We start from the raw sequence: 27,407 nt of genomic DNA on the forward strand, positions 1-27,407 counted from the left end.
CTGAGCCTCCCCAAGGCTGACTCAGCCTCAAATGAGTACCTGGAGCGATATGTAAATATCGGCACTCGGGGAGACAAAGCGGCCTGGCGTGGTGCTGGCCACCCGCCCCCTCGTGTGCCGTGCCGGCCTTCATCTGTGCCACTCGCTAACACCACTTGCCCCAACGGTCCGTCAAAAGCGATAACAGGAAATCTTTGTCTTTTGCATAACACTGCAAGCACATGTGCATTTTGCCGAGATATATATATATGCGTTCTCGTGTAAACCCAACAACATTTGCGAATGCTTTTAAAATTCCATTAAAATGTCTCCTTTCTTTGAATCGTTTCTCCCAGAAACGCATCGGGAACTCGCCGTGGGTGCCGAGTCGCCAGTGCATCGCCTCGCGCGAGGTGAGGGAGCTCGTCCCTTGGGTGGAGGGGGGGTGGTGGCTTGGGATGATGCCACGGGAACGCTTCCTCCACTTGCTCTCCTGTGTCCTGTAAGCGGGCCCTCCCGTCGGACGCCCCGGACCGTTCGGTGCACGTGGGCCCGACGCAAACCGTCGTCATCGATTTCATCGCCCAAATCTCGGTGAAACAACCGCCGCTGGTTTGAATGACGGCGGCTCGTCGCGCAGTCGTTCAAAACCAAAGGCCGGTCCCCAAGTTCACGGGCATCGCGGCTCAAGTTTCTCCGAGTCGGTGGCGCCGGCGAGCGCGGACTACTGCAGCGTCGCCGGAGACAGCGAAGCCCAGGCGGGCGACATGAGCCTCTGGTGGGCCTGAGCGTCGTAGTGCGAGTCGGGGAGCCCCACGGCGATGGTGGACGACACGGGGATGATGGAGGAGGAGGAGGAGGCGGACGACGAGGACGACGACGAGGAGAGGGGGTGGCCGGTTCCCACCAGCTCGGAGCCGTGGTGGTGGTGGTGGCCGCCGAGGCTGTCGTAGGGCGACACGGCAGGCGGGCCCCCGCCATGGCTCTGCCCGTACGGGGAGGAGGAGGAGGAGGCGCCGCCGCCGCCGCGGAAGAACGGCACGGGGAGGCCTGCGGTGGGCCCGGCCTGCTGCTGCGCCGGGGAGAGGCCACTGTTGCTCACGGACCACAGGCTGGGGTACTGGCTGCACGGGGGGTGGGCGCACGCACACGGCCAGGGAGAGGGGGGAGAGACGCAAGGTGTCAGCGCACTGAGATCATCATCAGCAGCAGCAGCAGTCGTGATGAATCCGATACTGGACGAAGTCGTGGCCATTCACCACGGTCGAGTGTGATGGCAGTCATCCGTCCGGCACCTTTGAAGTGCCCCGGTTTGGGTGGGGGGTGGGGGGGGGATGCGTTCCTGAGAGGCGGGATGACCGAATATCGAAACGACTGAGAATCGAATCGGTTTGCGGGACAGGTGCTGGAGGCGAAGGCTGAGAGAGGCGCCGAGTCACGAGAAAAAATGACAGACGACGACGCTGCTGCCAGCGACCCCAATCGGGTGGCGGTGTTCGTAAAGCGACGACGTCGAAGGGGGTGGGAGGGGGGGGAAGACGTACATCGGGGCTATTGCCGTACACAAAGTGAATAATAGCTCAAGGTGCAGCCCTGCAATTCCCTGCTCGCGCCACTGCTGGCAGAAGAGCCTCCACCTGAGGGAGTTGCAGAGAGGCAGCGCGTCGCGACGTCCTCCGTGGACGCTCGCTCGCGGCACTTGCCCCAACGACACGCGCAGGTTATACGGTGGGAGGGGGACTTTTGCCTTTATCTTTGTTGTTGTTGTTGTTGCGAGTCTCACCTGGGCGCCGGAGCCGAGGTGGTGGCCCCGCCGGGCCCCCCCACCTGCAGGCTGGACCAGCCCTCGTGCGCGGGGAACAGAGGGAGCCCCCCGCCGGAGGAGACGTCCACGTAGGCTGAGGCTGAGGAGTAGACGCGACGGGGGAAGAGATTAGTGGGGGGGGGGGGGGGTGGTGGTGGGGGGGCAGCCGTCAGCGTCGTGGTCACGGCGCGTTGCGTCCGTCGTCGGAGCGAAACGCGAAGGTCGTGGCGGTCACCGTGGGGATGAGCGTCGAAATTTTGTGTCGACGTCGTCATTGCGTTCACCAACGTGATGGTCGTCATCATGAGTGTCGTCGTCGTCGCTGCGACGGTTGTCATGATCATGATTGCATTCATCCTCGTAACTGTCATCGCTATCATCGCTCTCATTCTCGTTCTCGTCACCATCATCGCGATCACACACACGCGCACACACGCACGCACGCACACACACGCACACACACTCACGCACGCGCACACGCACGGCACGCACGCGCACACAAACACGCACACATACGCACAAGCGCACGCACGGCACGCACACACACGCACACACACGCACGCACACACGCACGCACACACACGCACACACACTCACGCACGTGCACACGCACGGCACGCACGCGCACACAAACACGTACACATACGCACAAGCGCACACGCACGCACGGCACGCACACACACGCACACACACGCACGCACACACGCGCACACACTCACGCACACGCACGCGCACACACACTCACGCAGATGCACGCGCACACACGCGCACGGACACGCGCACGTACTGGGCGAGGAGCTGCGGTAGGGGCTGGGGTAGGGCGCCGCGCGGTGCGTGCGGAGCGAGGAGAATCGCTCGCAGCCCGCGGGCGCGTGGTGAGCGGAGAGCGCGAGACCCCCGGGGAACTGCTGGTGGTGGGACGAGGCGGGCGCAGTCGGCAGGAACCAGCCGCCCACTGCTCACGGTGACATGGGTGGGTGGATGGGTGCCAATGCGTATGCGTGTGTGTGCGTGAGTGTGTGTATAAGTGTACGTGCGTGTATTTGTGTACACGTGTGTGCGTGAGTGCGTGCGTGTGTGTGTATGAGTGTGCGTGTGTGTGTATGTGTGTACACGTGTGTGTGTGCGTGAGTGTGAGTGTAGGAACGTGTGTGTACACGTGTGTGCATGTGTAGTATATGCGTGTATACGTGTGTGAGTTTGTGTTTATGTGTATTTACGTGTATGTTTAGATGTGTATGTAGATGTGTGTGTGTGTATTCACGTGTGTGTGTGTGCGTGAGTGTGCGTGTGTGTATGTGTGTACACGTGTGCGCGTGCGTGAGTGTGTGTATAAGTGTACGTGCGTGTATGTGTGTACACGTGTGTGTGTGCGTGAGTGTGCGTGCATGTGCGTGAGTGTGTACGTGTGTGAATGTGTAGTATATGCGTGTATACGTGTGTGAGTTTGTATTCGTGTGTATGTTTAGATGTGAATGTAGATGTGTGTGTGTGTGTGTATTCACGTGTGTGAGTTCGTGCGTGTACGCGAGACGTTATGGGTATGCGCAAACGTGTAAGTGTGTATGTGTGGGTTGCGTGTAAATATGTGTGTGTGTGTGTGTACGTATGTGCAGGAGAGAGAATGTAGAGCACACAAACGAGTGGAGGTAAGTCAGCGCCAGTGAAATCGTTCGAGCTATAGCAGCATGTAACTTGGTCTACTCTGCTCCGGGGTGGTATAAACACACGCGGTGACAGTGGGTCGTGATGTTACTTTTCGCACACATATACTGGACAACGGAGCACGTGTTAACTACCGCGCCTGGTACAGACATTGTACAGCAGGGCATGGGTTCCGATTCCGAACCTGGTGCCGGTGTACTCGGAGTACGCGTGTTCAAATGAAATCCATCCAGCCCCACAGTATCCACACCTCACATTAGCGCGGTTGGCATGCATACAGAGACAAACATGGCACGACTGTTATGAGCAACGGTGAGCAGTAGGGGGTCGGACATTTTTGGCCTGCGTTTATTTTCAAGGATGGAATATTTTTCTATTTTACCATCTCATTTGTATTGATTCTCAGTTTTGTTTTCTGTCCTGTTCGTTCAGTTTGGTTTGCTCCATTACCAAAAATTGGGCGTTCGCATTCTATAAACGTATCGTTTTGCAGACATCGATACATCTTGAATCTTCCGCATGTGAATTGATGCATCTGTAATGACAGTAGAGTGAACCTACTGTGTGAGTGGACTAGTGGCCACGGGAGGTAATGACAGGGGAGTCAGCCTGCAGTACGAGTGGACTAGTGGCCACGGGAGGTAATGACAGGGGAGTCAGCCTGCAGTACGAGTGGACTTGTGGCCACGGGAGGTAATGACAGGGGAGTCAGCTTGCAGTACGAGTGGACTGGTGGCTACGGGAATGATCGAGAATAGGAACGTGGCCAGGTGACGGAAGAGGGCGGTGGAGTCTGCTGGTAGAGCGAGCGGTCTAGAACCAGCGAGAAGGTTCGGGAATGGGGGCGTGGCCTCGGACCGTATTTAAAAGAGAGATGCACGGGAGACTCGGGGCTGTTGCAGTGGGAGTCTCCGCCTGTTCGAGTGCGAGCACGTGGCTCCTTAATAAAATAAACCATCTCAAGACAAGTGCGTCGAAGTCGTCGTTACACATGTACCGTGGCGCATTGGCATCTTCGGATGAAATGCGCCTTGCAAATGTAAATTATCATTATTATCAAGGACGGATGTTGTTTGTTATGAATCGTTGTTTTCGCGGCGTGTCACCACGCGCTTGCTTTCTACGTGGTAATCGGCGCCCTGGACGGTGTCCTCGCAAACGAGACGTTCCGTCTCACGGGACGCTTCCAGGTGAAATAAAAAAAAATGTGAAAGGAAAGACCGCCAGTCGTGAGTCGCGGCGCGAGTGTGGGCTACGTACGGGACGCGTATCCGGACTGCTGAATATCCGCCACGTCTCCGACGCCGTCCTTCAGCGGGTCACTCCTGTAGGAACACGCCGCACTGCCAACGTTATAGGCGCATCCTCCAGGCACGGCGGCCTCAACATCGGAGCAGCAGAGAGAGGTATGAAGCAGTGGGGGGTTACGGTACGGAGCGGGCAGGCGGTGCATCTGCACCCCGTGTACATGAAGGGATATTGGACGAGGGGGGATGGGGGGCAGAATTCAATTGTATTCTATTACATTTTAATTTTATTATAGGGCGCCATGGTGGCGAGATGTTAACTACCTTGCCTGGTATACAGGAGGGGTTGGGTTCGAACCCGATCCTCACGCCTGTTGCATATTTTGAATTTGCATGTCTCTCTTCCCGTGGTCGCGTGCATTTCCTCCACATTTACAAACATGCATTGAGAGTATTTGGCTGCTAGAAATGTCCACGTGATGATGAGCCACTTCGTTGAGCTATCATTTGTGGCGAGGTCGCTTTTGAAAAAGAGCTGTGTAGTTCAGTAAACCTTACCTGGTAAAATAAAAAATAGTTTTAGTAATAGTTTTAATTCCATGCGCCAGGGCCCATGCCAACCACGCTACGCCATGCCACAGGTTCGGGTCGCGGGTCAACACAAAAATTGTGTCACGGATTTTTTGCATAAATATAGACATCCTGCCGACAGCGATTTCTGTAATGGCACTTTGCCCGTTACCAGCCACATTTTGGCAGATGATTACGAGGTAATGTATGCAGCGCTATGCATACCCAGGCGGCCGTTTCCACTGTGGTTAGAACACCCAGTTCACCATCAGTAAGTCACGTGGGGATGAATGTTGTTGTGGAACAACAGTCGTTGTTCTGTGGACAAACTGGCACCTGCCATTGGAATGTGGAATTTCCACTGCTGGCTCTGGCCTAAAACATATTGTTACTTGGTTTATGAGTGTATATGTGTGATGCAGGTGATAGCAGTGATGACTTTTAAGTCTTATCAAGCAAGTTAGTGTCATCAATACATTTACTTATGCATTGTTAAGTATCGAGAACAATAGAGCAATGCAAATGTACATGTACAGTATGATAATGCAAATATATGTTAAGCATTTCACGACTATCAAAATCACGAAAAATGTATGGTGTTTATTGAATCGCTGGTGCTGCGGCTGATGATGATGTCGATGATGATGATGCTGAAGATGAATATGACGTATCACGTGTGTGAGTGTGTGCACGTTCTTTATTATCACCTTTCCTTCGCATCCAGAAACGCCTTGGCAAAAGGATTGTGTCGAATTTTCAACGAAGTGATCTGTAAAGGACAAGAAATAAAATTCAATTAAAAAAAAAATTAGTTCCCCTCAGGCTTTTCTTTGGTTCCATCGGTGGCAACACACGATCGCCTCTTTTGTTTCCTCAATCTAAAATAGTTTTTAGTGTTTCTGTACAGCATCTTCAGATGCGGTCACAAGTAGATGCTTTCTAAGTCCACGTTGTTGTTTGAATTCAGGCTTACTGATAGCCAAACCTCATCATTCGCGGATTTTTCTTTCGCGAAATTCGCTTATTCGCGATGTTTTATCTGTACACCGGTTCAAGTGTCGCGCATTTGGCGACATCGCATCACGGGGGAGGGCTACTGCACCTGCGCAGGACGGTAAGTGGATTATGGCCCACGTGCTGCCATCCACAGAGCTGAAGCTTTCTACTCTTCAAGTGCCGTTGCCTTTCGAACTATTTTTACTAATTTCTGGTGTTTTTTTGTTAATTTCGACCGTGGGGTCTAAGCGCCGAGTGAACAGAGGCGGTGTGAGCCAGAGTAAAAGCCGTGAAATAGTTTTGAGCTTCGCTAAAAAAGAGTAGAGTTTACACCTAGACGTGCTCGTGGTGACAGTGTGTCTGCCGTTGGCTGCCATTACATGGTGAACGAGTCAAAAGTCGGATTTATAAAGGAAAACGAGAAGGCCGTGAGTGTGGCGGAAAGTGCGCCAATAAAGAGACTTGAATACCCGCCGAGCTCCAGGTGCGATGCCATCGACGATAGCACCGCGGAACGGCACTGCGGGCGCATGAACGCCCCACGTTCACGTGGTGTGCCACGTTCACGTGGTGTACCACGTTCACGTGGTGTGCCACGCACCGTACCCCTCGTCCCGTGTCCCTTACCCTGTGTCTCCATGCCCCGTGTCTCAGCGCCCCATGCCCCATGCCCCGTTTCACCATGCCCCGTGTCACCATGCCCTGTGTCTCCATGCCCCGTGCCCCGTGTCACCATGCCCCGTGTCCCTTGCCTTGTGTCACCATGCCCTGTGTCTCAGCGCCCCGTGCCCCATGCCCCGTGCCCCATGCCCCGTGTCACCATGCCCTGTGTCCCTTGCCCCGTGTCCCCGTGCTGCCCACCTCCTCGTTCTGGTAGGCGGTGACGGCGATGAAGCGCGTCTCGGGGAACGCGTGGCTCGTGACGAGGCGCTGGGCGCCGCCGACGCGCACGATGTGGATGCGGGGCTGGTACTTGTGGAGCGAGTTGAGCATTATCTGAGCAGCAGTGATGACGACGACAATGAGATTCACATCAACGCGGGTGATGCCATCGCCATGATCAGCTATGTCATTGTCACCCGTATTATGAGAACCATCTTCGTCAATTATGAACTTATCCATGAACATTAACACGTTCATTTATATCACACCATCATGGCCACCAAAATCCTTACCATCATCATCATCATGACCAAAATAATTACCACCACAAGCATCATGATCACGTAATCACCATCAGCATCATCACCACCACACCATCAATAACATGATCATCAGCACCAACGTGACTTCCATCACTAACGATCCTGGTCATGAGAATAGGTTTTCCAATTTTTTCTGGCAACAAAACAGTTGTGTTAAGATGTTAAAACACCAAACTGAAACCTTTTACAAGGAATCATGTCTGCATTAACCACAATGCTTGTGGTCAGAATGCAAATAAAAAACATGCACATATTATCAGAGTATGTTTTCTGTTTGCATTCTGACCACAAGTATTGCGGTTAATGCAGACATGATTCCTTGTAAAAGGTTTCAGTTTGGTGTCTTAACATCTTAACACAGCTGTTTTGTTGCCAGAAAAAAGGGGAAAACCTATTATCATATTTTGCTACTGGCAAAGGAGGTCCCACGATACCCCTGGTCATCATGCCCGCCACAACATCAACACCACCACGAAGAGCGCCCACCTGCCCGCTGCCGTTCATCTTGTTGGAGAGCTTGACCTTGCAGAAGGAGACGGGCGCGCGCATCCAGTGCGCCCCGAAGTTGGGCGAGTCCGGGTGGATGTAGACGCAGCTGGGCGGCTGCGGCTCGGGCTTGCCGCCCGCCACCCACTCGCCGTTCACGTACTTCCAGCGGTGGGCGTCGGCGGCGCAGAAGTCGAGCAGCAGGGAGTACATGGCGTTCGGGTCGAGGCCGGACACGGACGCCTTGATCACGGGGAACATTCGCCTGCGCGCAACGCAGCGATGGGAGAGTCACTCGCAGCCAGGGCTCGGAGACGGAGTGGGTCATCTGGCCAGATGAGAGCCCATACGCAGAGTGATTCATCTGACCAGATGAGAGGTCATAGACAGAGTGGGTCATCTGGCCAAATGGCAGCCCATACGCAGAGTGATTCATCTGGCCAGATGAGAGGTCATAGACAGAGTGATTCATCTGACCAGATGAGAGCCCATAGACAAGGTGAATCATCTAACCAAATGAAAACATGTAAAAAAAGTGTGACTCATCTAACTGGAGCAATTCATCGGCCCAGATGTACAACCTACTATTCTCACTCTTCCTGATTACATCTCATGCAAACGTCCAAGTTGCTTAAACTATTCCACCATGAGATTCCTAAAGTTATCCTCGTGCCCCTGCACTCAAATAACCATAAACGTTCAGAGTTTTCCTAAACGCAGCGTTCTGGCACTAATTAAAGCTGTGACTGTTACAACCAGGCGAGAGCTAAAACCGTGTCTTTTATAGACGTTGTAATCGTCTCATATATTAACAACGTCAACTTAACACGCTGCTGCACAGTATCCATTTACCCTCCAAGGGGCAGAGAGAGAGAGAGAGAACGACTTCAGAGACACGAGGAGGAACCAGAGGCAAGCGGGAAGGCAGCGAGTCGATTTAAACCCAAAGCTCTGTGGAGCTCTATATACGAAGGTGATACATCGGCCGAAGCACTCAACGAACCCCCCACGCGTGCAAGGGGACAACACTCTATCCCAGGGGTCGGCAACCACAATAACAGGAAGAGACAATTTTGTTCGAATTCGATAACAACAAAAATCTATATTTCAAGAGCCACAATGCATTGCGAATACGAGACGGTGATTCTACGATTTTTAAGTTTTCAAGTTTTCAAATTTCATTTATTAGGTATAGCCCTGTGAGCCATGTGGCTCTTGAGTCGGGTGCAACCGCAACAAACAAAATTTGAACAAGATAAATCACTGTGACGAAATCCTTCAAGAGCCGCGTGTGGGGCTCTGGACCCGCAGATTACCAAACCCCCTGCTCGATCCCATACAAATGGAACAAATGGGGTTCCTCATTCGCCGCACCGCCGTCTCCTGGCGAGCCAGGGTATGACAACCTCTACGTGCACCGTGGTGGATTACAGGCGCGCAAAGCCAGACCAGCTTCCCAGCTTCAGCTGCTGAACAGTGCCGGATTATCCTCGGAGCACAAACACGGGCCCTGCACTTTCAAGGGCCCCGCGCTAAATGCTTTCAAGCTATCAATTTCGGTTCAGTGATTCTGCACTTGCTCTGTTACTATAGTACTATACTGCCTTCAACTTTTATGAACGACTGGGTGTTTACCAAAGAGTATGGATCCCTGCAGTCACGAAAACTTCAAATCTAGATTGGGTGTTAAAGGTTAGCGATTTGTCGTATTAGCTGGCTTATAGCAAATGAAAAAATACAATTACTTTATACTCTTAGATTTTTTCGGTAAAGTCACGTAGTGAATAATAGAAATAATAAAAATGAATAATACAATAATAGAAACAAAGTGTTTCTTGCTGTGGTTGTCCCACCTGATGACGGATGCTTGTGTTGCGCCCGAAACGTCGTGATTTATTATTTTATTTCCATTATTATTTATATTATTTTATTATTCATTTTTATTATTAAATCCTTTATATTAAGTTCACTTGCTTGCTTGCTTGCGCGCGCTTACGACCGTGCAAATCTTTCGGTCGTTTTTTAACCAACTTCCCGTGATCCAATCGAGCTGACATTTTGCACACAGACTCGTTGTGCGTGACAATTTATTTTCGTGAACATTTTTTTCCAAAATTTTCCACTTTTTAAGAAAAACAAAAAATGTCATATTTTATTTAAAATACCAATGTGATAAAAATGAAACTCTTACTCAAGAAAAACAGAAATGAATAATAAAATTAAACCGATGCCACGCATATAAATGATTTATAGTGAAAAACTTTGTTTTTACGGGTTAATTTTTATTATTATTTATTTTTTACCTACGTGACTTTACCGAAAAAACCTCAGAGTATAAATCCTTACAGTCACGAAAGCTTCAAATCTAGAAACAATTACTTTACTATGTAAGTTTAAAATTAGTGTTTTAATTTTAGTTTTTTTTTTCATTTAGGGCCCCTTTATAACATTTGTTACAGGCCCGACACTAGCTAAATCAGGCACTGCCACGGAGAGCGACTGCTACGGTAAACAACAACAACAACAACGACAACAACAACAACGACAACAGAGCTGAAGCCGAACGGCATCGACGCGTCTCCATGTGCTCTGAGGAGCAAGCGGTGTTGTGATCTCCGTCTGCTTGCTGTGAGAGAGAGATTCCACACTCCCATGCCATGCGTCATACTCTGCCCAGGTGACTATTCACACAGTGACTCATCACCAGATGACACCCCAACCGCGCGGGCTATGGATATATGTTTTTTAACCCGCGTTGGTATTTATGTCTCTTGCTGTAGAGACTTCGCGCAAATAACGCGGAGTCGTGCCCAGTGTTGCTGCAGCACGCGGTTGGGTGGGAGATAATGCCATTTAGCATTCTCGTGTGCGGATGGTTAAGAGATGATTGTGAACGAAGCATTGCTGCAATATCTAATGCGTAGAGGCATTAGACCGTTCATTTAGTGCTATGCACCATGTGAACAAGTGCTGTTAGCAAGCGCCTATTAATACCCACGCAAAGACAAAGATTCCCCATATAGCCTCGACAGAGCATTGGGGCAAGTGCTGAGCAATGTGGCACACGAGGGGGTGGGTGGCCCACACCACGCCCGGCCGCCTTTGTCTCCCCAGTGGCGATGTTTACACAGACAGCCCCAGATACTCATTTGAGGCCGAGTCGAGCTAGGGGAGTCCCAGGACCGGTTCAGATAATCGTCACTGGCGCTGGTGGCCGTGAGCGGGAATCGAACTTGGTTAGACGGCGGGTTTGTAGCGCAAACCACGACACTACCCACGTGTGCATTCTTTACTGTATATATATACACACAAACAAAGACAAAGATCCCCCATATAGCCTCGACAGAGCATTGGGGCAACTGCTGAGGACCTATGAAGGCCGGCACGGCACACGAGGGGGTGGGTGGCCAGCACCACGCCCGGTCGCCTTTGTCTCCCCCCAGTGGCGATGTTTACACACGCAGCAACAGGTATTCATTTGAGGCTGAGTCGACCTAGGGGAGGCCCAGGACCAGTTCAAATAATCGGCACTGGTGTACTGTATACACGGGGGGAGGGGGGAAGATGTGACTCTGTGGTTAGCGCACTGCGCTGTGAGGCCGGCAACTTGAGTTCGATATCTGAACTGGTTCTGTAGCAACCCTCTCACGTGGTGAAGTATGGTCACAGAATCCACACGGACCAGCGTGGTGACGTATGCTCACAGAATCCACACTGACCAGCGTGGTGAAGTATGGTCAGAGAATCCACACTATGACTCACGTGGTGAAGTATGGTCACAGAATCCACACGGACCAGCGTGGTGACGTATGCTCACAGAATCCACACTGACCAGCGTGGTGAAGTATGGTCAGAGAATCCACACTATGACCAGCGTGGTGAAGTATGGTCACTGAATCCTCACTGACCAGCGTGGTGAAGTATGGTCACATAATCCACACGGACCAGCGTGGTGAAGTATGGTCACAGAATCCACACGGACGTCATGGCATGGCGGGCTCGGATGCCAGCAATGCAATTTTTTTTTGCTACAATTTACGATAATTCACAATACTGTAGGCACAAATACGTGATGTGGGTAGGCATATATAAATACACACACACACGTTACTTATACTATATTCATCGGATTATAAGACGCACGAATTGTCCCAGTATTTGCATCAAAAGTTGGAGGTGCGTCTTATAATCCGGTAGCTAGAGTACTTCAATGACATCGGGGGACATGTCTGGGATGCGTCTTTCTTTCCGGAGGGACTTATACACCGGAGATATCGCTTTGATGTGATTAAGCAGATGAAAACCGAGCATATATAAATGTGAAGTATATTGAATGCGAAAATAACGATTTCTCGCATTTTCGTTGCGGACTGCAACGCTTGGGAATTATACACTTCAGCGGTGTCTGTTTTACAGTTTCGCGTAAATACGTGAGTTTTGAGAAATTAAGAGGCTTGCAAATGTGAATGTTCCATTTAGTATGATTTGAGGTATTGATACATCGGTTTAGATTACACACGCTAGTATGTATAGCCGTCTTGGATCGATCTAGGTCGTATCTGACCGTGGGTTGTGTTAATTGACGAACTTCAACACTCGGTTCAAGGAAGCCACCAGTTAGCCACGGATTCAATCATATTCTTAGGTTTTTTCGGTAAAGTCACGTCGGTAAAACATTAAAATTAATAAAAGTAAAATAAAATAAAAATCACGACGTTTCGGAGGCAACACAAGCTTCCGTCTTCAGGTGGAACCGTCACAGCCACGACATTTACTTGATACAGCTGTCGTGGCTGTGACGGTTCCACCTGAAGACGGAAGCTTGTGTTGCCTCCGAAACGTCGTGATTTTTATTTTATTTTACTTTTATTAATTTTAATGTTTTACCTACGTGACTTTACCGAAAAAACCTAAGAATATGAATCCTTGCAGTCACGAAAGCTTCAAATCTAGGATTCAATCATCTTTCCGCTTCCTGAGTTGTTTTAAGTTATTTAATATTAATTAGCTCACGCACGACACTTCATAAAATAGTGCACTGTAATTGCATTCTGTGGGAGGCTATGAATAGGCCGCGTTATTGATTAGCTAATTTAAATGCGAAGTCTTTAAACGTGTCTGTTGTAATGTCATCAGCGCGTTTGGTTTTGCAATTAAAATTGTTCGCGTTACACAGTACACAATTAAATCACAATTGTGCACAACTTTAAAGTAGACACTTCACATTTATAAGTGGACATTATTATTATTAAATGTTTGTGGGGGGGGGGGGTGAAACACGACTGTTGTGGTATTATCCTGAGCGTCTGTGAAAGAGCATCATCACCACACTCGGCACACCACATCCAGTATACACTTCTCGCTATGGTGGTGCCAAGAACTGCATGTTGTTGTTGTTTAGTTTGCTGCCCCCCCCCGCACCGACGATTAGCACGGATGGCTACGTACGGTGCGAAAGAAGTCCAACCCAGCTTAAATATACGCTGCCAAGCCTGGTGGTGCCCATTCAGACGCTGTCTTTCCGACAGACCTGTTCTTCACCTGAGGATGGCTGCTTGCGTTGTGGCCGAAACGTCGTGAGAATTATTTTATTATGTTTTATTTTTATTATTTTATTATTTCCATTCTACGTGACTTTACCGAAAGAACCAAGAAGATGAATCCCTGCAGTCACGAAAGCTTTAAATCGAAATATAAGTTCAACATACGTACACGTCCATACAACTCGTCAACCGGTTAGCCAGAAAAATATTCGGTGATAAATGTAGCCCCGAACACAGCCACTACAATTTCTACTCTAGTTCTCTCGTACACATATATGGGTAGCAACGGTGTATGTATATTTATAACGTGTGAGATTACATCTCTATATATGTACTATGTGTGAGATTGCATCTATAGAGTCACGCAACACGTATGCAGGATAACCACGCGTGTACTATACGAGATACGTTAATACATCTGAATTGTGTGTGTAGAATTTGTTTTCGTTGACACAAATAAAAGCGCGCAATGATGTCAATGATCACAGAACAATGATAAGCTACACAATTCAACCGTTTTGTCTGGTCCGGCCCCCTCCCGTTACCCAAGCTGGCCTGACCAGCGTGGTGAAGTATGGTCAAATAACCCCCACGGATGATAGGATTTAGAGGAAGGTCCTCTTCATTCAGAAGTTAACCGACGAAGGGCCTGTGAATTGTAACTCTGATCATCGTCAGAGTATGGTACAAATAAACATACATTGATGTAGGTGTACTCACCCGTAATGAGAGCTTTGAAGTTATGGAAAGTGAGCTCTTAACTGGGACTATGCTATACAAATAATTACTCAAATAAACTCTATCATCGAAAATAATTACACATGGCCCTTGAAATGCAATCGTTATACATACATCGCATTCCGTGTGCGTGTTAAAAACCCCTTACTGGTGAGCATAGCCCATACGATTTAGACTTCACACATTCACCGCAATATACATACTACTACAGGACTGAGCATTCATAGTCCATGCGTCAATCCACTGCTGGATGAAAATATCGGACTTCCGGACCGGTTGAGATAAGCGGCGAGTGATGGGCAACCTCACTGTTACAACCTTGCTGGGTAAAAGGTGCGCTAACCGCTGCACCACCGCTCACGACCAACACCGGTGACGATTCATCACGTGACTTTACCGAAAGAACCAAGATGAATCCCTGCAGTCACGAAAGCTTTCAATCGAAATTTAACCGGTGACGATTATCTGAAATCGGTCGTGGGTCTCCCCGAGATCGACTCAGCCTCAAATGAGTACCTGGTGCTACTGCTGGTGACAGTATTGATGCTGCTGCTAGTGCACCCCCGTGCCCCCCCCCCCCATCCCGCGTTGCCCCCCACGACTCACCTGCCCGCCTTGGTGACGATCATCTCGTTGGTGAGTTCGCTGAACCTCTCCCAGAGCTCGCGCTCCTCGAGCGCCACGCGCAGCTCGCGCTCCGTGGGGTCGCCCTTCTCGCTGCCCGCGCGCGACTCGCGCTCCACGGCGCTCAGGAGGTGCTCGAGACGCGGGGACGACGCCGCGGCCACCGCCGCCGCCTCGGCGCTCAGATCACCGGCGGAGCTCATCGCTGACGATGCCGCCGCTGATGATGATGATGACGCTGCTGCTGATGATGCCGCTGCTGATGATGATGATGCTGCTGCCGCTGATGATGATGATGCCGCTGCTGCTGCTGATGATGATGCTGCTGCCGCTGATGCCGCCGCTGCTGCTGATGGTGATGATGATGATGCCGCTGCTGATGATCCTCGTGCCCTGCTGCTGCTGCCGACATTTGATTGAGTCAGAATCTGTATTTAGACTGGAGGAATCCGATGAGCTATACAACTTTTTCACAGATTCCCAGAAGTATTGCTGTTGTAAAACCAAAAAATTATAGCGTGTTGTGACATTCACGAACAGCAGTAACTGGTGATGAATCCGCTATGCATTCATACCCGAAGGAACTTACAAATGAAATCAAGTATTGCGCTTGTTTAGCCGGGAAAAAACATCACCGAGTCCCATGACACTGTGTTTTTTTTTAAAAGGAGGGTCCTGGCGATAGGTGCGCGGGTGATTTTTTTTATTTTTAGCCAAAATTTGGATATTTGACGCCGGCACACAATGGCCTACTCTTGCGAATGTCGTCACGGGATCTTTAACGTCCACTGTGAAGCAGACGGCATGTAGAAGTAATATTATTACTATGGTAATTACATCACGCAGTATTAATCAGGGCGGCCGGTGGATTCGAACCGCGCTACCGCGGGGTCATTTCATAGCAATAGAGTGGAGGGTTTCATAACATGCCACTATTACTGTCGACATAGGCGTAGCGTGCACTCCAGTGGTAGTGCCTTACGCCAATAATCCCAAACCAGCCTCGCAGCGTTCAGGAAAGAATAAAATTAAATCTAGTGATAAATTAAGCGCGGCTGTAGTCTCTGTGTGTGAATGTGTGTATTTGTGTATGTGTGCAGGGGGAGCGGTGGTGCAGTGGTTAGCGCGTCGCGCTAAGACAAACCCGGCGACAACAAGTTCGATTCCAGCTCACGGCCACTGACACCAGCGGTGACGATTATCTTAACCAGTCCTGGGCCTCCCCTAGGTCGACTCAACCTCAAATGAATATGTACCTGGTGCGGTGTGTAAATATCGCCGCTTGGGAGACAAAGGCGGCCAGGCGTGGTGCTGGTGAACCAAAGCGTGTGCCGTGCCGGCTTTCATATAGGTGCTCGCTAACAGCACTTGCCCCAATAGTCTGTCAAGGCTATACGGGGGAGTTGTTTCTTCATGTGTGCATGCACCATATGGTAAGACGATGTGTGCAGCCTACGTGTGCGTGCCAGCTATTAATGTCGCCGGTATATATATATGTGTACTGTGGTTCGTGTGTCATCAGCGATGCAGGTTTATGTAATGTGTCTATATAATGGCCGATGTGTATATTGTATTTATATACGGGCAATTAATTTCGCCAATGTCGATATGTCAACTATGTAGCCGATGTATGTAGCATATGTATAGACTATGCAGTCAATATGCATATGTACATTACATACGTGTAGTATTTACGTGGAACGATTACGTGTATAGCTTCGTATGTTACGTATGTATAATCTCGACTTTGTATTCAGCCACGATACTCATGTCCGCTCCCTACGCTACGTGGGCTATGAATTCACGTCTAGGTATGCACGTGTATATATACAATGTATTCATAGGTACAGCATATGTCTATGTATATCTTATATATATATGCCTGTATACAATGCATTTATAAGTATATGTGTATCCGTATATATATGCAATGTATGTATGGGTAAAAATGTACGTCGGCAATACATGGGTGTATACAATGTGTTTATAGTTCTATTTGTATGCGTATACGATGTATGTATGAGTGTAGACAATGTATTTATAGGTGCATGTGTGTATATACACACGATGTTTATGTAAAAGTGCACAGTATGTGGTACATGCGTGTCGGTGATGCAGGTACATGTGTACGTGTGGACTGTGCACGAGACCTGTGTGTTATGTTCGCATGTGTGTGTGATGCACGTGTGTGTGTGATGCACATGTGTGTGTGATGCACGTGTGTGTGTGATGCACGTGTGTGTGTGATGCGCGTGTGTGTGTGTGATGCTCGTGCGTGTGTGTGTGATACACGTGTGTGTGTGATGTGTGTGTGTGTGTGATGCACGCGTGTGTGTGTGTGATGTGTGTGTGTGATGCACGTGTGTGTGATGTGTGTGTGTGTGTGATGCACGTGTGTGTGTGATGTGTGTGTGTGATGCACGCGTGTGTGTGTGTGATGTGTGTGTGTGATGCACGTGTGTGTGTGATGCACGTGTGTGTGTGTGATACACGTGCGTGTGTGTGTTTATTATACACGTGTGTGTGTGTGATGCACGTGTGTGTGTGTGATACACGTGTGTGTGTGTGATGCACGTGTGTGTGTGATGCACGTGTGTGTGTGATACACGTGTGTGTGTGTGATACACGTGTGTGTGTGTGATGCACGTGTGTGTGTGTGTGATGTGTGTGTGTGTGTGTGATGCACGTGTGTGTGTGATGTGTGTGTGTGATGCACGCGTGTGTGTGTGTGATGTGTGTGTGTGATGCACGTGTGTGTGTGTGATGCACGTGTGTGTGTGATACACGTGCGTGTGTGTGTTTATGATACACGTGTGTGTGTGTGATGCACGTGTGTGTGTGTGATGCACGTGTGTGTGTGATGCACGTGTGTGTGTGTGATACACGTGTGTGTGTGTGATGCACGTGTGTGTGTGATGCACGTGTGTGTGTGATACACGCGTGTGTGTGTGATACACGTGTGTGTGTGTGACACACGTGTGTGTGTGTGTGATGCACGTGTGTGTGTGATGCACGTGCGTGTGTGTGTGATACACGTGTGTGTGTGTGATACACGTGTGTGTGTGTGATACACGTGTGTGTGTGTGTGATACACGTGTGTGTGTGTGTGTGTGATACACGTGTGTGTGTGTGATACACGTGTGTGTGTGTGATACACGTGTGTGCGTGTGTGTGTGATACACGTGTGTGTGTGTGATACACGTGTGTGTGTGTGATACACGTGTGTGTGTGTGTGTGTGATACACGTGTGTGTGTGTGTGTGATACATGTGTGTGTGTGTGTGATACACGTGTGTGTGTGTGATACACGTGTGTGTGTGTGTGTGATGCACGTGTGGTTGTTCTACGCGGTGGTGCATCGATGTACCTGTGTTAGTATCTCCTCTTGCCAACCTCGCGCGCGACCGGAGGGACGAGCGAGCAGGGGGTTGAGTTCGCGAGCGCGATTCACTCTGAGCGAGTGGCAGAGTCGGGATAGGGGAGGGGGAAGTGGCTGAGAGGAGCGGGACAAGCCCAGACGAGAAGGGAGGAGGAGGAGGGTGGTGGTGGTAGTGGTGCTGCTGCTGCTGATGTCTGCAGCGCCGGTCCTTTATCTAAGGGGTCAATGGGCACCGCCGTCTCCGCCCATGGTAAAGACGCTCATTGGCCAGGAGATGCAGCAGGCAATGCCCGCGTGTGGTGGAGTAGGAGGTGACGGTGGGGGGTCCATTCTCTTTATTCCTCAGGGGTGGGGGGGGAGGATCACAATGGGTCCGTTGCTTTTGTTCAGACCTCTCTTACCTTTACAGAGTTTTATCGCAGTTACGTGTATTTTACAAAACCCGTAGCGGTTCCGAGCGAGTGGAGATGTCGCAGATTCCGCGTGTCTTCGAAACTAAATGCGTGAATTCAGCTCGTTTGTTTGGAGATGCCGTGTCGTGAGCTATGAAGAAGGGCCACGGCCCGAAATGTCGCCTATCATGTTTTTCTTTCTAAGGGCCGTACTATTTATTGACGAACGTGTTGCGTTTTTTGTGTGTGTGCGTGTTTATTGTGCGTGTTCCCCATTGGTGACTCATCAGAACCACCAAATGACCCTGTTATATTTTACCCGGACGTTATGAACGTGTATACGTGTAGGTTTAGATGCATATTGTACCTTGCATTAGAATTAATTAATAATAAAAAAACACATAGTTCAAACTACGTATTTGTTTCCACTCTGGTTGCTGTGAATGAGTGAGCGAAATCGAATGAGTGAGATATACACTAATCCTCGAACAAACTATGGTTCTGTAATGCAGCTACGTCGTTAGCGGTGGTTGCACAAGCGCACACACAGCACACACTGAGCATCTAAACACTGCGACGACTGTGGACACCCAGAAGAGAAGCCACGGATCTCAATGCCCTCCTTATTCACGAATGCGAAGGGCAGCATCGTCGCAGCGATCCATCCACTCCGCTGCTTCTGACTGGCAATGAATGACCAGCGCGGGGAAGTATGATTTAGCAATGCCCAATCAACAGCGCGGCTGTTGATTGGGCATCACATGGCTTTCACCTGCAGCACTGGGCTGGCACAGGGCAGAAGTGATGTTATTTACGCATAGACAATCACAACACTGATGTGTAATATATATATACTGTATTATGTACTGTCTACATGAGCACGTAATACGCTAGTGTATGTGTATTGCTATTGCTAAACTTACGTTAATTTAAGGAATTGAAAGAGAACGCGTCTTTTATTTTTGCTGGCACATTTTACGTATTTATTTATTGTAACAAAAATGTTACGTACATTGTTGTTTTATTTTACGAAACGTATGCCAACGGGACCCAACCAGGTTGGAGGATGTTAAATAAACTTTGGGATAAAAAATAAAACATGAAATGAATGTAAAATGTGGCTTGGTTCAAAGCCCCTAATGTCAGGAAATTGGGTATATTGCTCACACATCACACGAAATGCGTATTGAATTGTTATTCGGTCACTATTTTAACATTAAAAATAGTCCGTTAGCATGCAACCTCACGATAAAATCCCCTTGCTACACAGCATACATGTAACGTATGAATTCTCCCTTGTTTGAATAACTGCTTCTTAGCGTTTAGTCTGCTGTCCTTACCCCCGCACCTCCGATTAGCGCGGTTGGTTACGTACGGTGCGAAGTAAGTTCTACGGACACGCGTTCTCCGAGTGAGTAAACGCACTGCCGTCCTGACAAATTCTGTTCCTGCGTGTGATGGCAGCATTGTGATGACGTTCGCCAGATAGACGCCGATGTCACGAGGAGAGGGCTTCGCTCGCGTCGTTAGTGTTGTTGAAAGAGCGCAGAGCCACAGTTGTGTGTTTGCGTTGGGCTGTACGTTGGATTTCTTTTGCACCGTACGTGGCCAACCGCGCTAATCGGAGGTGCGGGTTTAGTAGACGATCGCTCTTTGAATTTCGCACCTCGATCGCTACACATCAACGGTGTTGTATCGACTTATTCAATGTAGGTTCGTCCACTGTGCGAATGATTAAATTGTACAAATTACCGCAGTGTGATCAAAGATGACACGAGTTCAGGGTGAATGTCTCCTTAATGAAATGAGCAACCGAACGTCCATCATATACCTGTTCAACTGTGAAACAGTGGTGGAAATTCCACATTTATATGGGTAGGTCAGTCTTGTCGCGGAATGAGTTAGAAATAGGGGTCTAAGGAGGGAAAAAAACACGAACCTACAGAAATGATTGTATGGTTATACCGTACGAGTAACGTGCCATCTTCCTTCAGATGTGATCGTTCGTTTCACCGTCTCACTCTCCCTCCTCCCTCTGCATCTGACGCCCTGCCAGACAGCCAGCCGGCAAAACTTTTCTCCGTCTTCTAATATACAGTAATAGATCTATGATTCGTGTTGGTTTAGCGGGGGTTGTGTGGGCGGATGCAGCCTTGGGTGACATTTCATAGTGAGCCTGAATCACATGCAACTCTGCAGAGCAGGACAATCAAAAGATTGTCTGTTTGATCTCCCGTCGTGGCAGTGAAAAAATGGGAAAGTTTTTGTTCGTAAATCTCCTGCCTCTGTCCCCACCTAGCAGTATATATGAGTAAACCACAATCAGTCGACCGACAGCTCGCGCGTGGCGGGGTAAAGTGTGGGTACTGCCACCCGTTCAAAGATGTCAGTCTGGCGAGCGTGGAAGAGTAGGCCAAGTATACCCACTAGATGGGTTTCTCTATAGCGCCCCCCTAGTGGAGGGCCTTCCGACAGCAGTGGCGTGAGCAAGGAATTGCAGGGCTGCACCTTTACCCCCACACTACATTTTTAGCTAAACAATCTCTACACTCCGGATGATGCGAATACACAATCACACGCAGTGTGAAAATAACTTTTAAAACGTCTGGAGGTTCGTGGATGGGTTTCGCCTTTATTAGGGTTCATCGGCAAACCATGTCAGGTCATCGACTCTCAAGAAATGAGGAAAATTCAAACCCAATTTAAACATGATATTTGTCCCCATCAATGTATACAAGTGCGCGTCTATGTGGTTGAAACGGGGCGTGGGAGCGCCTCACATCGAACAGCGGGCCCTGTGGGACAGTGGTGGAAATTCCACGTTCCCATGGCCGGGCGCCAATTAACGCATATGCATATCCATCCAAAGAACACCCCGCACCGCTGGCTCCCTTCCCGCTTTGTCGCTGCAGTGGATGAGACGCCGCCTTCACGCGATCCAGCGTCAGCTCTCGGGCCACGGAGTCGCATCAGTCCGCGAAACTATCCGGCGACTCGCCGCGACTTGAGGGGCTGTCCCCGTGGTCGCGTGCTCGTGTGTGCCTGGCGGCGTTAGCGAGTTGCGGCATCGGGGCAACACGATCCCGGGGAGACGCGTGATTAGCGAGATAAACGAAGGGCACGCGGATAATACTCCTTCAGCTCATTCGCAAATCTTTCACTCTGGCGGGCAAAACATATGAAGGTACTTGAATTTCGATTTAAAGCTTTCGTGACTGCAGGGATTCATCTTCTTGGTTCTTTCGGTAAAGTCGTCACGTAGAAGGGAAGTAATAAAAGAATAAAAATAAAACATAATAAAATATTTTATTACCGAAAGAACCAAGAAGATGAATGAAGGTACTTGCTTTTGTGACATTTGCACACGTCCCATCAGCTTCCTGGGAGCGCGCACGGTTTCACCAAACATCGGTTCAATGCGAACTCGGTTTCCACGTTGAGTGTCTCATCAGCAGAAGCAGCAGTCAGGCTTTCTTGAATCCAATGCTGGTGAACTGTCGAGATGAACCCTCTGCGTTGTAGGTCCCAGTTGAACTCAACTATATAGCCACCCTAGGTCCACGTTTCTTACGATAGATAGTTGTTATAGAGGGTGCTTCAAAAAAATGTGAACACTTCGGAAAATTTGCAACAACACCACGAGAAATGCGCTGTCTCTGGGCTCTGGAGACCACCTGGAGAAGATTCCAGGCAACGTGTTGACAATGATGGCGAACAAGCGGAGACTCCTTGACTTTTTGAAGCTATTAACATGACATTTGTTATCATGTTACAGTGGATTGTCCGTTCTTTTTTCCATTAAAAACGACAGTCCCATGTGAGCGTTAACGTTTTTTTGAAACACCCAGTATATACAGGACGATCCATTTATATAGATACTCCGCTAAAACGATAGGCAGACATTAAAGATACGAAACCATTTCATTTAGCAGCCTCTACACCTTTCAAACCAACCTCAATACGGTATGGCACTCCACTTCGTAAATCTGACTCTTTATGGAACGAAAGAATTCGCCTTCACAATATTCCATCACCTGTTGATAACAACGTTAATGGTCTGTTACCTGCTGATAACAAAGAGGTGCATTAGCTGCGCATATTCTGAACACAACCAAATGGTTAACCCCATCCCAGCGAATATAATTATACAATTTTTGCCTCGTTTTTACATCTGATTCGTCTTATTCTCTCATCGTCTTCTGCCTCCTTTGTGTTGCCTCGTTCGTTATAAACTAAATTATAAACAGACAATTTGTATTTTTATTTTACCAGGATAGGGCCCACTGACCTGGCCACGAATTATAACAGCTCGACGAATTGGCTTATCGTCGTGTGGACATTCATAGCAGCCAAATGACTCTAAGCGCTCCAACTGCCCACAATTGTCAGTTTGTCAAAGTATTTCCACCAACCTCATAGCTGTCACCCCACGCGGTTTACCCGTATTCTTGTACAGGGAAATTGAGTTTTCAGGTCCCTGCGGCGTACAGCCGTTTCAATACGGGCAAAACCATGTTTTTGTGTCTATTTGTTTGTGTTTCTCCCTTGTGATGGGACTTTGTGAGATGAACGCAGAGATTTATAAGGGCACGGGTGACCAATAAGGTCTGAATTGGTCTGTAATCAGGTAGGGTACTGATAAGGGGGCTGATAGGTTTGCAACCTTCAATTTTGGATGATCAGCGCCAGGAATCCGTTCCTGTGTCGTTAGAGTAAGAATCGATTACCTAGTTTTATTTCTCACGCCAATAGATTAATCGAAGCACGGTACTTTCCTCGTGGTGACATTAAAATGTCAAAATTATGGTGCCGATGGCCTTAAACAGGTGCTCGCTAAACAGCTTTTACACCTATGGTTTACACATCTAAATAAGGTCTTTATTTTAACATGCACTTAAAGTCATATATGCATGCATTTGTGTGTTTGTATACAGTACTGTACCGTGCAATGCATAGCGTGCACCTACAGTACTCTGAAATATATAGTTCGCGTAGGTATAACATCTTTGCCAATCCACTGCTGGATGAGGACCCTAGCCAAACGCCGCATTTCGATCTATGGGCCCGATAAGTCGGAACAATGCAGTGGCCCAAACCACTGCGCCACCGCTCCGTCCTATATAATATACATAGACAAACAAACAACAACAACAACAACAAGAGAGTGTGAACACGACAGATAGGCGGCGGTGAGTGATGCAAATCATTTACGGTGCCACTCTAGGTTTGGAATTTCTGGGTTTGATAGAAGTTTAGCAGAATTAGCCAACGTTGCATGCAGGGTGGTGCAGATGCGTCGTGACCCCCCAATTGATTTTGACCCCTAACATTTGTATTTTCTACCTCTTTGCATATTAATTTATGTTTAAAATAAACCTTACTTTAAAAAAAAGTTTTAGATAATTCAATGGGGGGGGGGGGGGGGGTCACAAAACATCCGGACCACACTGTAAAATGTGGGCCCCCCCTTCTCCAACATTTTTTGTAGGTTTATTCGTTCTTTAGTGGACCGAGTAATTTGCCTCGAGTCTATATTGTGACGCTGAAGCCCATAGCAAGAAGGCGACGTACCCTCCGGCCGCAGCAACAGCTATGGTCGAAGGCCATTTGCTATTGCAGTGACTGCACGTGCCTCATACTGTGCGCACACAAACAAGCACGAGCCAGTTCCCTCCACGTGGGCATCGAGAGGCCATACCCTGGCTCGCCAGAAGGAGGAAAGTACAACAGCAAGTGGGAATAATCACCATCCATTACCGTCTGTAAAGTGGGGGGGGGGATATAGCGTTGCCCCCTCACGCGCGTGGGTTTTCTCCAGGTGCTCCCAGTGTTACCCCCACCAATTGGGACGAAAACGCCTTCACTGTCCTAAAAAAAAAGAGCTACACGAGTCGGCGTGACTTCCCTGAACGAAGACGGTCAATTCCTGTATCATACTCTTAGTTCTTTCGGTAAAGTCACGTAGGTAAAAAATTAAATAAAAATTTATAAAAATAAAAATCAAGTGAGTACTCACATCTGTAAAAATAAAATAAAAATAAAAATCACGTGATTTTTATTTGTAAAATTTTTATTTCATTTTTTACCTACGTGACTTTACCGAAAGAACTAAGAGTATGAATCGTTGCAGTCACGAAAGCTTCAAATCTAGAATTAATTCCTGTATCGTTACAGTCCGGTCACCCGGCCACTATTATGATGCGTGGTGCTACTGATGGTGGTGTGTAGAATACGTGCGCGAACGGCGCTTGTAGGGCGAACACATCTTCCTAAAGAGAGTACTCACATCTGTAGGATACAATCATGTAGGATTACTCGTACAGTACGAGGCGTGCACCCTGTAATCTAGTGGTAGTGCCTTACGCCGAAAATCAGTACTCAACGCCATGCTAGCAGCGTTCCGGACAATAACGAGCAAATTTTAAAGGCAATACCATACCTGTCAACATCAGTGTCCTACCCTATTACAGACCAATTCAGACCTCAGTGGTCACCCAATCTCAACGTTCGTCCTACAAAGTCCCATCACAAGGGAGAAACACAAACAAATAAGACCAAAAACCCAAATCTTTTGGCCTTATTGAAACGGCTGTACGCCGTATGGTCCTGAAAACTCACTTTCCCCCGTACAAAAACACGAGCTGAACCGTATGGGTCGACGCGATATGTAATAAGAGAGCTGAATTGGAGTATGATTTACTTATTTTTTTTATCGCTCCCCTACGTCGACTCGGCCTTAAATGAGTACCCCGGTGCGGTGCGAGCATCCGGTCTCGTAGCAGGTACTGGGGAGACAAAGGCGGCCCAGATTGGTGGCACTCTCCGTCGTTGTTGTGGCGGCGAATTCACCTTACAAAGTCACACTAAAAACCACGTGGCATTCCTCGCCGAGAGCACCTGCAGTCTTACAAGTGACTCCTGCACGTACTGGGGCCATCCATTGAGTACGTACGCATGGAGGAGGGAGAGGGGGGGGGGGTAACCCAAATGCGTTCTCTTGTGTATGGGGGGTTTACTGACAATGTACGCATAGGAAACGGGGGGGGGGGGGTGAAGCTTCGATAATAATTTGTCTACATTGGCCTTCAAATGAGTCAGATAGTCCGGCGGTGGACTATCTGTTTGCTTAAACGCTTTAATATTAGTAATCCTTGATCATTTCTGCGTGGGTTAAATATCGGCCGTTCGATAGGATTCGGGGGGGGGGTAGGGGGGGGTGCTTCAGGCGAACGTGCGCAGGTGGGGGGGGGGGGTAAAAAGTCCGCGTGCGTACAGGGAGGGGGGGGTCACGTTTTGACAATTTTTTGCGTGCCTACTCAATGGATGGCCCCATAACTCTCCGAGTATTATACAGCACGGCACACTGCTGCACGCTCCAGTACTAGTGTGTGTGTGCGTGCGTGCGTGTACAATACTCGGCGACCAGAGTTCAGTCCTGGGCCGCCCGTAGGTCGACTCAGCCTCAAATGAGTATCTTGGTGCGGCGGGTGTGTAAAACTGTTCGCCGCTGGGGGAGACAAAGGCTGCCGGGCGTGGTTGTTGAAAACCCATCCAACCCCCCCCGCCCCCTCGTATGCTGCTCGCTAACAGCAAGCTTGCCCCGACGGTCTGTTGAGACTACACGGGGGATCTTTGTCTTTGTTTGTGTCTACGTGCCCGATGCGTGGACGTGCGCTGCGCGTGTGTGGGTGGTCACGCCTTGTGTATTGCAGTCTGCCCCACGTCCATTCATATGCACTTCCCTCGAGACGCCACCTCCGCTCCCCTCCCCATCATCCTTCAGCAGCCCCCTCTCCGTTAAACGTCGCCAACGTTGGCTCGACGTTCGCGCGTGGCGGTTCAAGGTTGGACGGACGTCGGCTCAACGTTCGGTGGGGACGCGTTCACGCGTGTGCATTTTGTTCGCTGGATACACCTTGGTGGAATCGGTGTTCATCGTCATTGAAAATGAGCGGGGTAGCTTGTGACTGCCCAGTTAAGGGTGGAACGTTGTGCCAACGTTGGTATATTTTGCTGGGAAATAACAAAAAACAGCTGTAATGAGATTATAATCAAATAGGCCAGCTGCAGACAACCCCACATTGTGAATTAACATCGAGGGTGTATTCAGATCAACTGTACTAAACATGAAGCAGTCGATTACTTTGAACGATTTTATGCGAAGGCATTTTTAACGGTTATAAAAACAACTACAGCGATTTAACACTAGGCAGGCTTTCGTGACCAATATCATCCATAATACAAGTTTTTTTTTTAATTAGATCGCTTAAATATATAAATGTATCATTAAACCCGCAACCCTCGACACAGCCAGCTCGTAAGGGTTGTCACGTAAACAGAACGTGGCCAATTCGTCACTAGTACATCACACCGGTGTGTTGGAGAGCCAAGCCACAACATTTACAATCTGAGTACGACGTTTCAGCAGTAATTACAACTAGCTTCATCAGGCGATAGCCAGATTTGTGGAGAAGTCTAACTGTTTCGTTCCTTAAATAGAGGCGCTGATGTGAACTAAAGCGATACAGTAAAATGTTTATCTGGGAGTTTAAACAAGGGACCACGATCGCTAATTCCACAAAAAAATATCCCCCAACCTTCCCCATCCCTCGGGTGCCCCAGTTACTCCAATTGGGGATACTGGATTCCTCCAGCATGAACAAAATATTCAAATTCATAGCGCATCCAGAAGAACAATACATCATTTCGCGTCGTGGAGAACAAAAGTTAACAAAATCAGCAGACAATAAATCTGCTCCCTAGCAGATCTGCACCTCCAC

General features: G+C 48.8%; 1 protein-coding gene across 1 annotated transcript; it reads right to left on the bottom strand.

Annotated features, from left to right (window-relative positions):
* Positions 1–255: 255 nt before the first annotated feature.
* LOC144944722 (T-box transcription factor T-like) lies at positions 256–18,323 on the bottom strand. Its single transcript, XM_078873073.1, has 9 exons — positions 18,224–18,323; positions 14,840–15,256; positions 7,953–8,217; positions 7,123–7,257; positions 5,973–6,034; positions 4,709–4,791; positions 2,571–2,738; positions 1,763–1,883; positions 256–1,103 (listed from the first exon to the last, which is right to left on the bottom strand). The coding sequence occupies exons 2-9, from the start codon at positions 15,058–15,060 to the stop codon at positions 704–706; spliced, it is 1,455 nt and encodes a 484-aa protein (XP_078729199.1). The 5' UTR covers positions 15,061–15,256; positions 18,224–18,323; the 3' UTR covers positions 256–703.
* Positions 18,324–27,407: the final 9,084 nt, after the last annotated feature.

Source organism: Lampetra fluviatilis, chromosome 2 (assembly GCF_964198595.1).
Source record: "Lampetra fluviatilis chromosome 2, kcLamFluv1.1, whole genome shotgun sequence".
Classification (NCBI taxonomy): Eukaryota; Metazoa; Chordata; class Hyperoartia; order Petromyzontiformes; family Petromyzontidae; genus Lampetra; species Lampetra fluviatilis.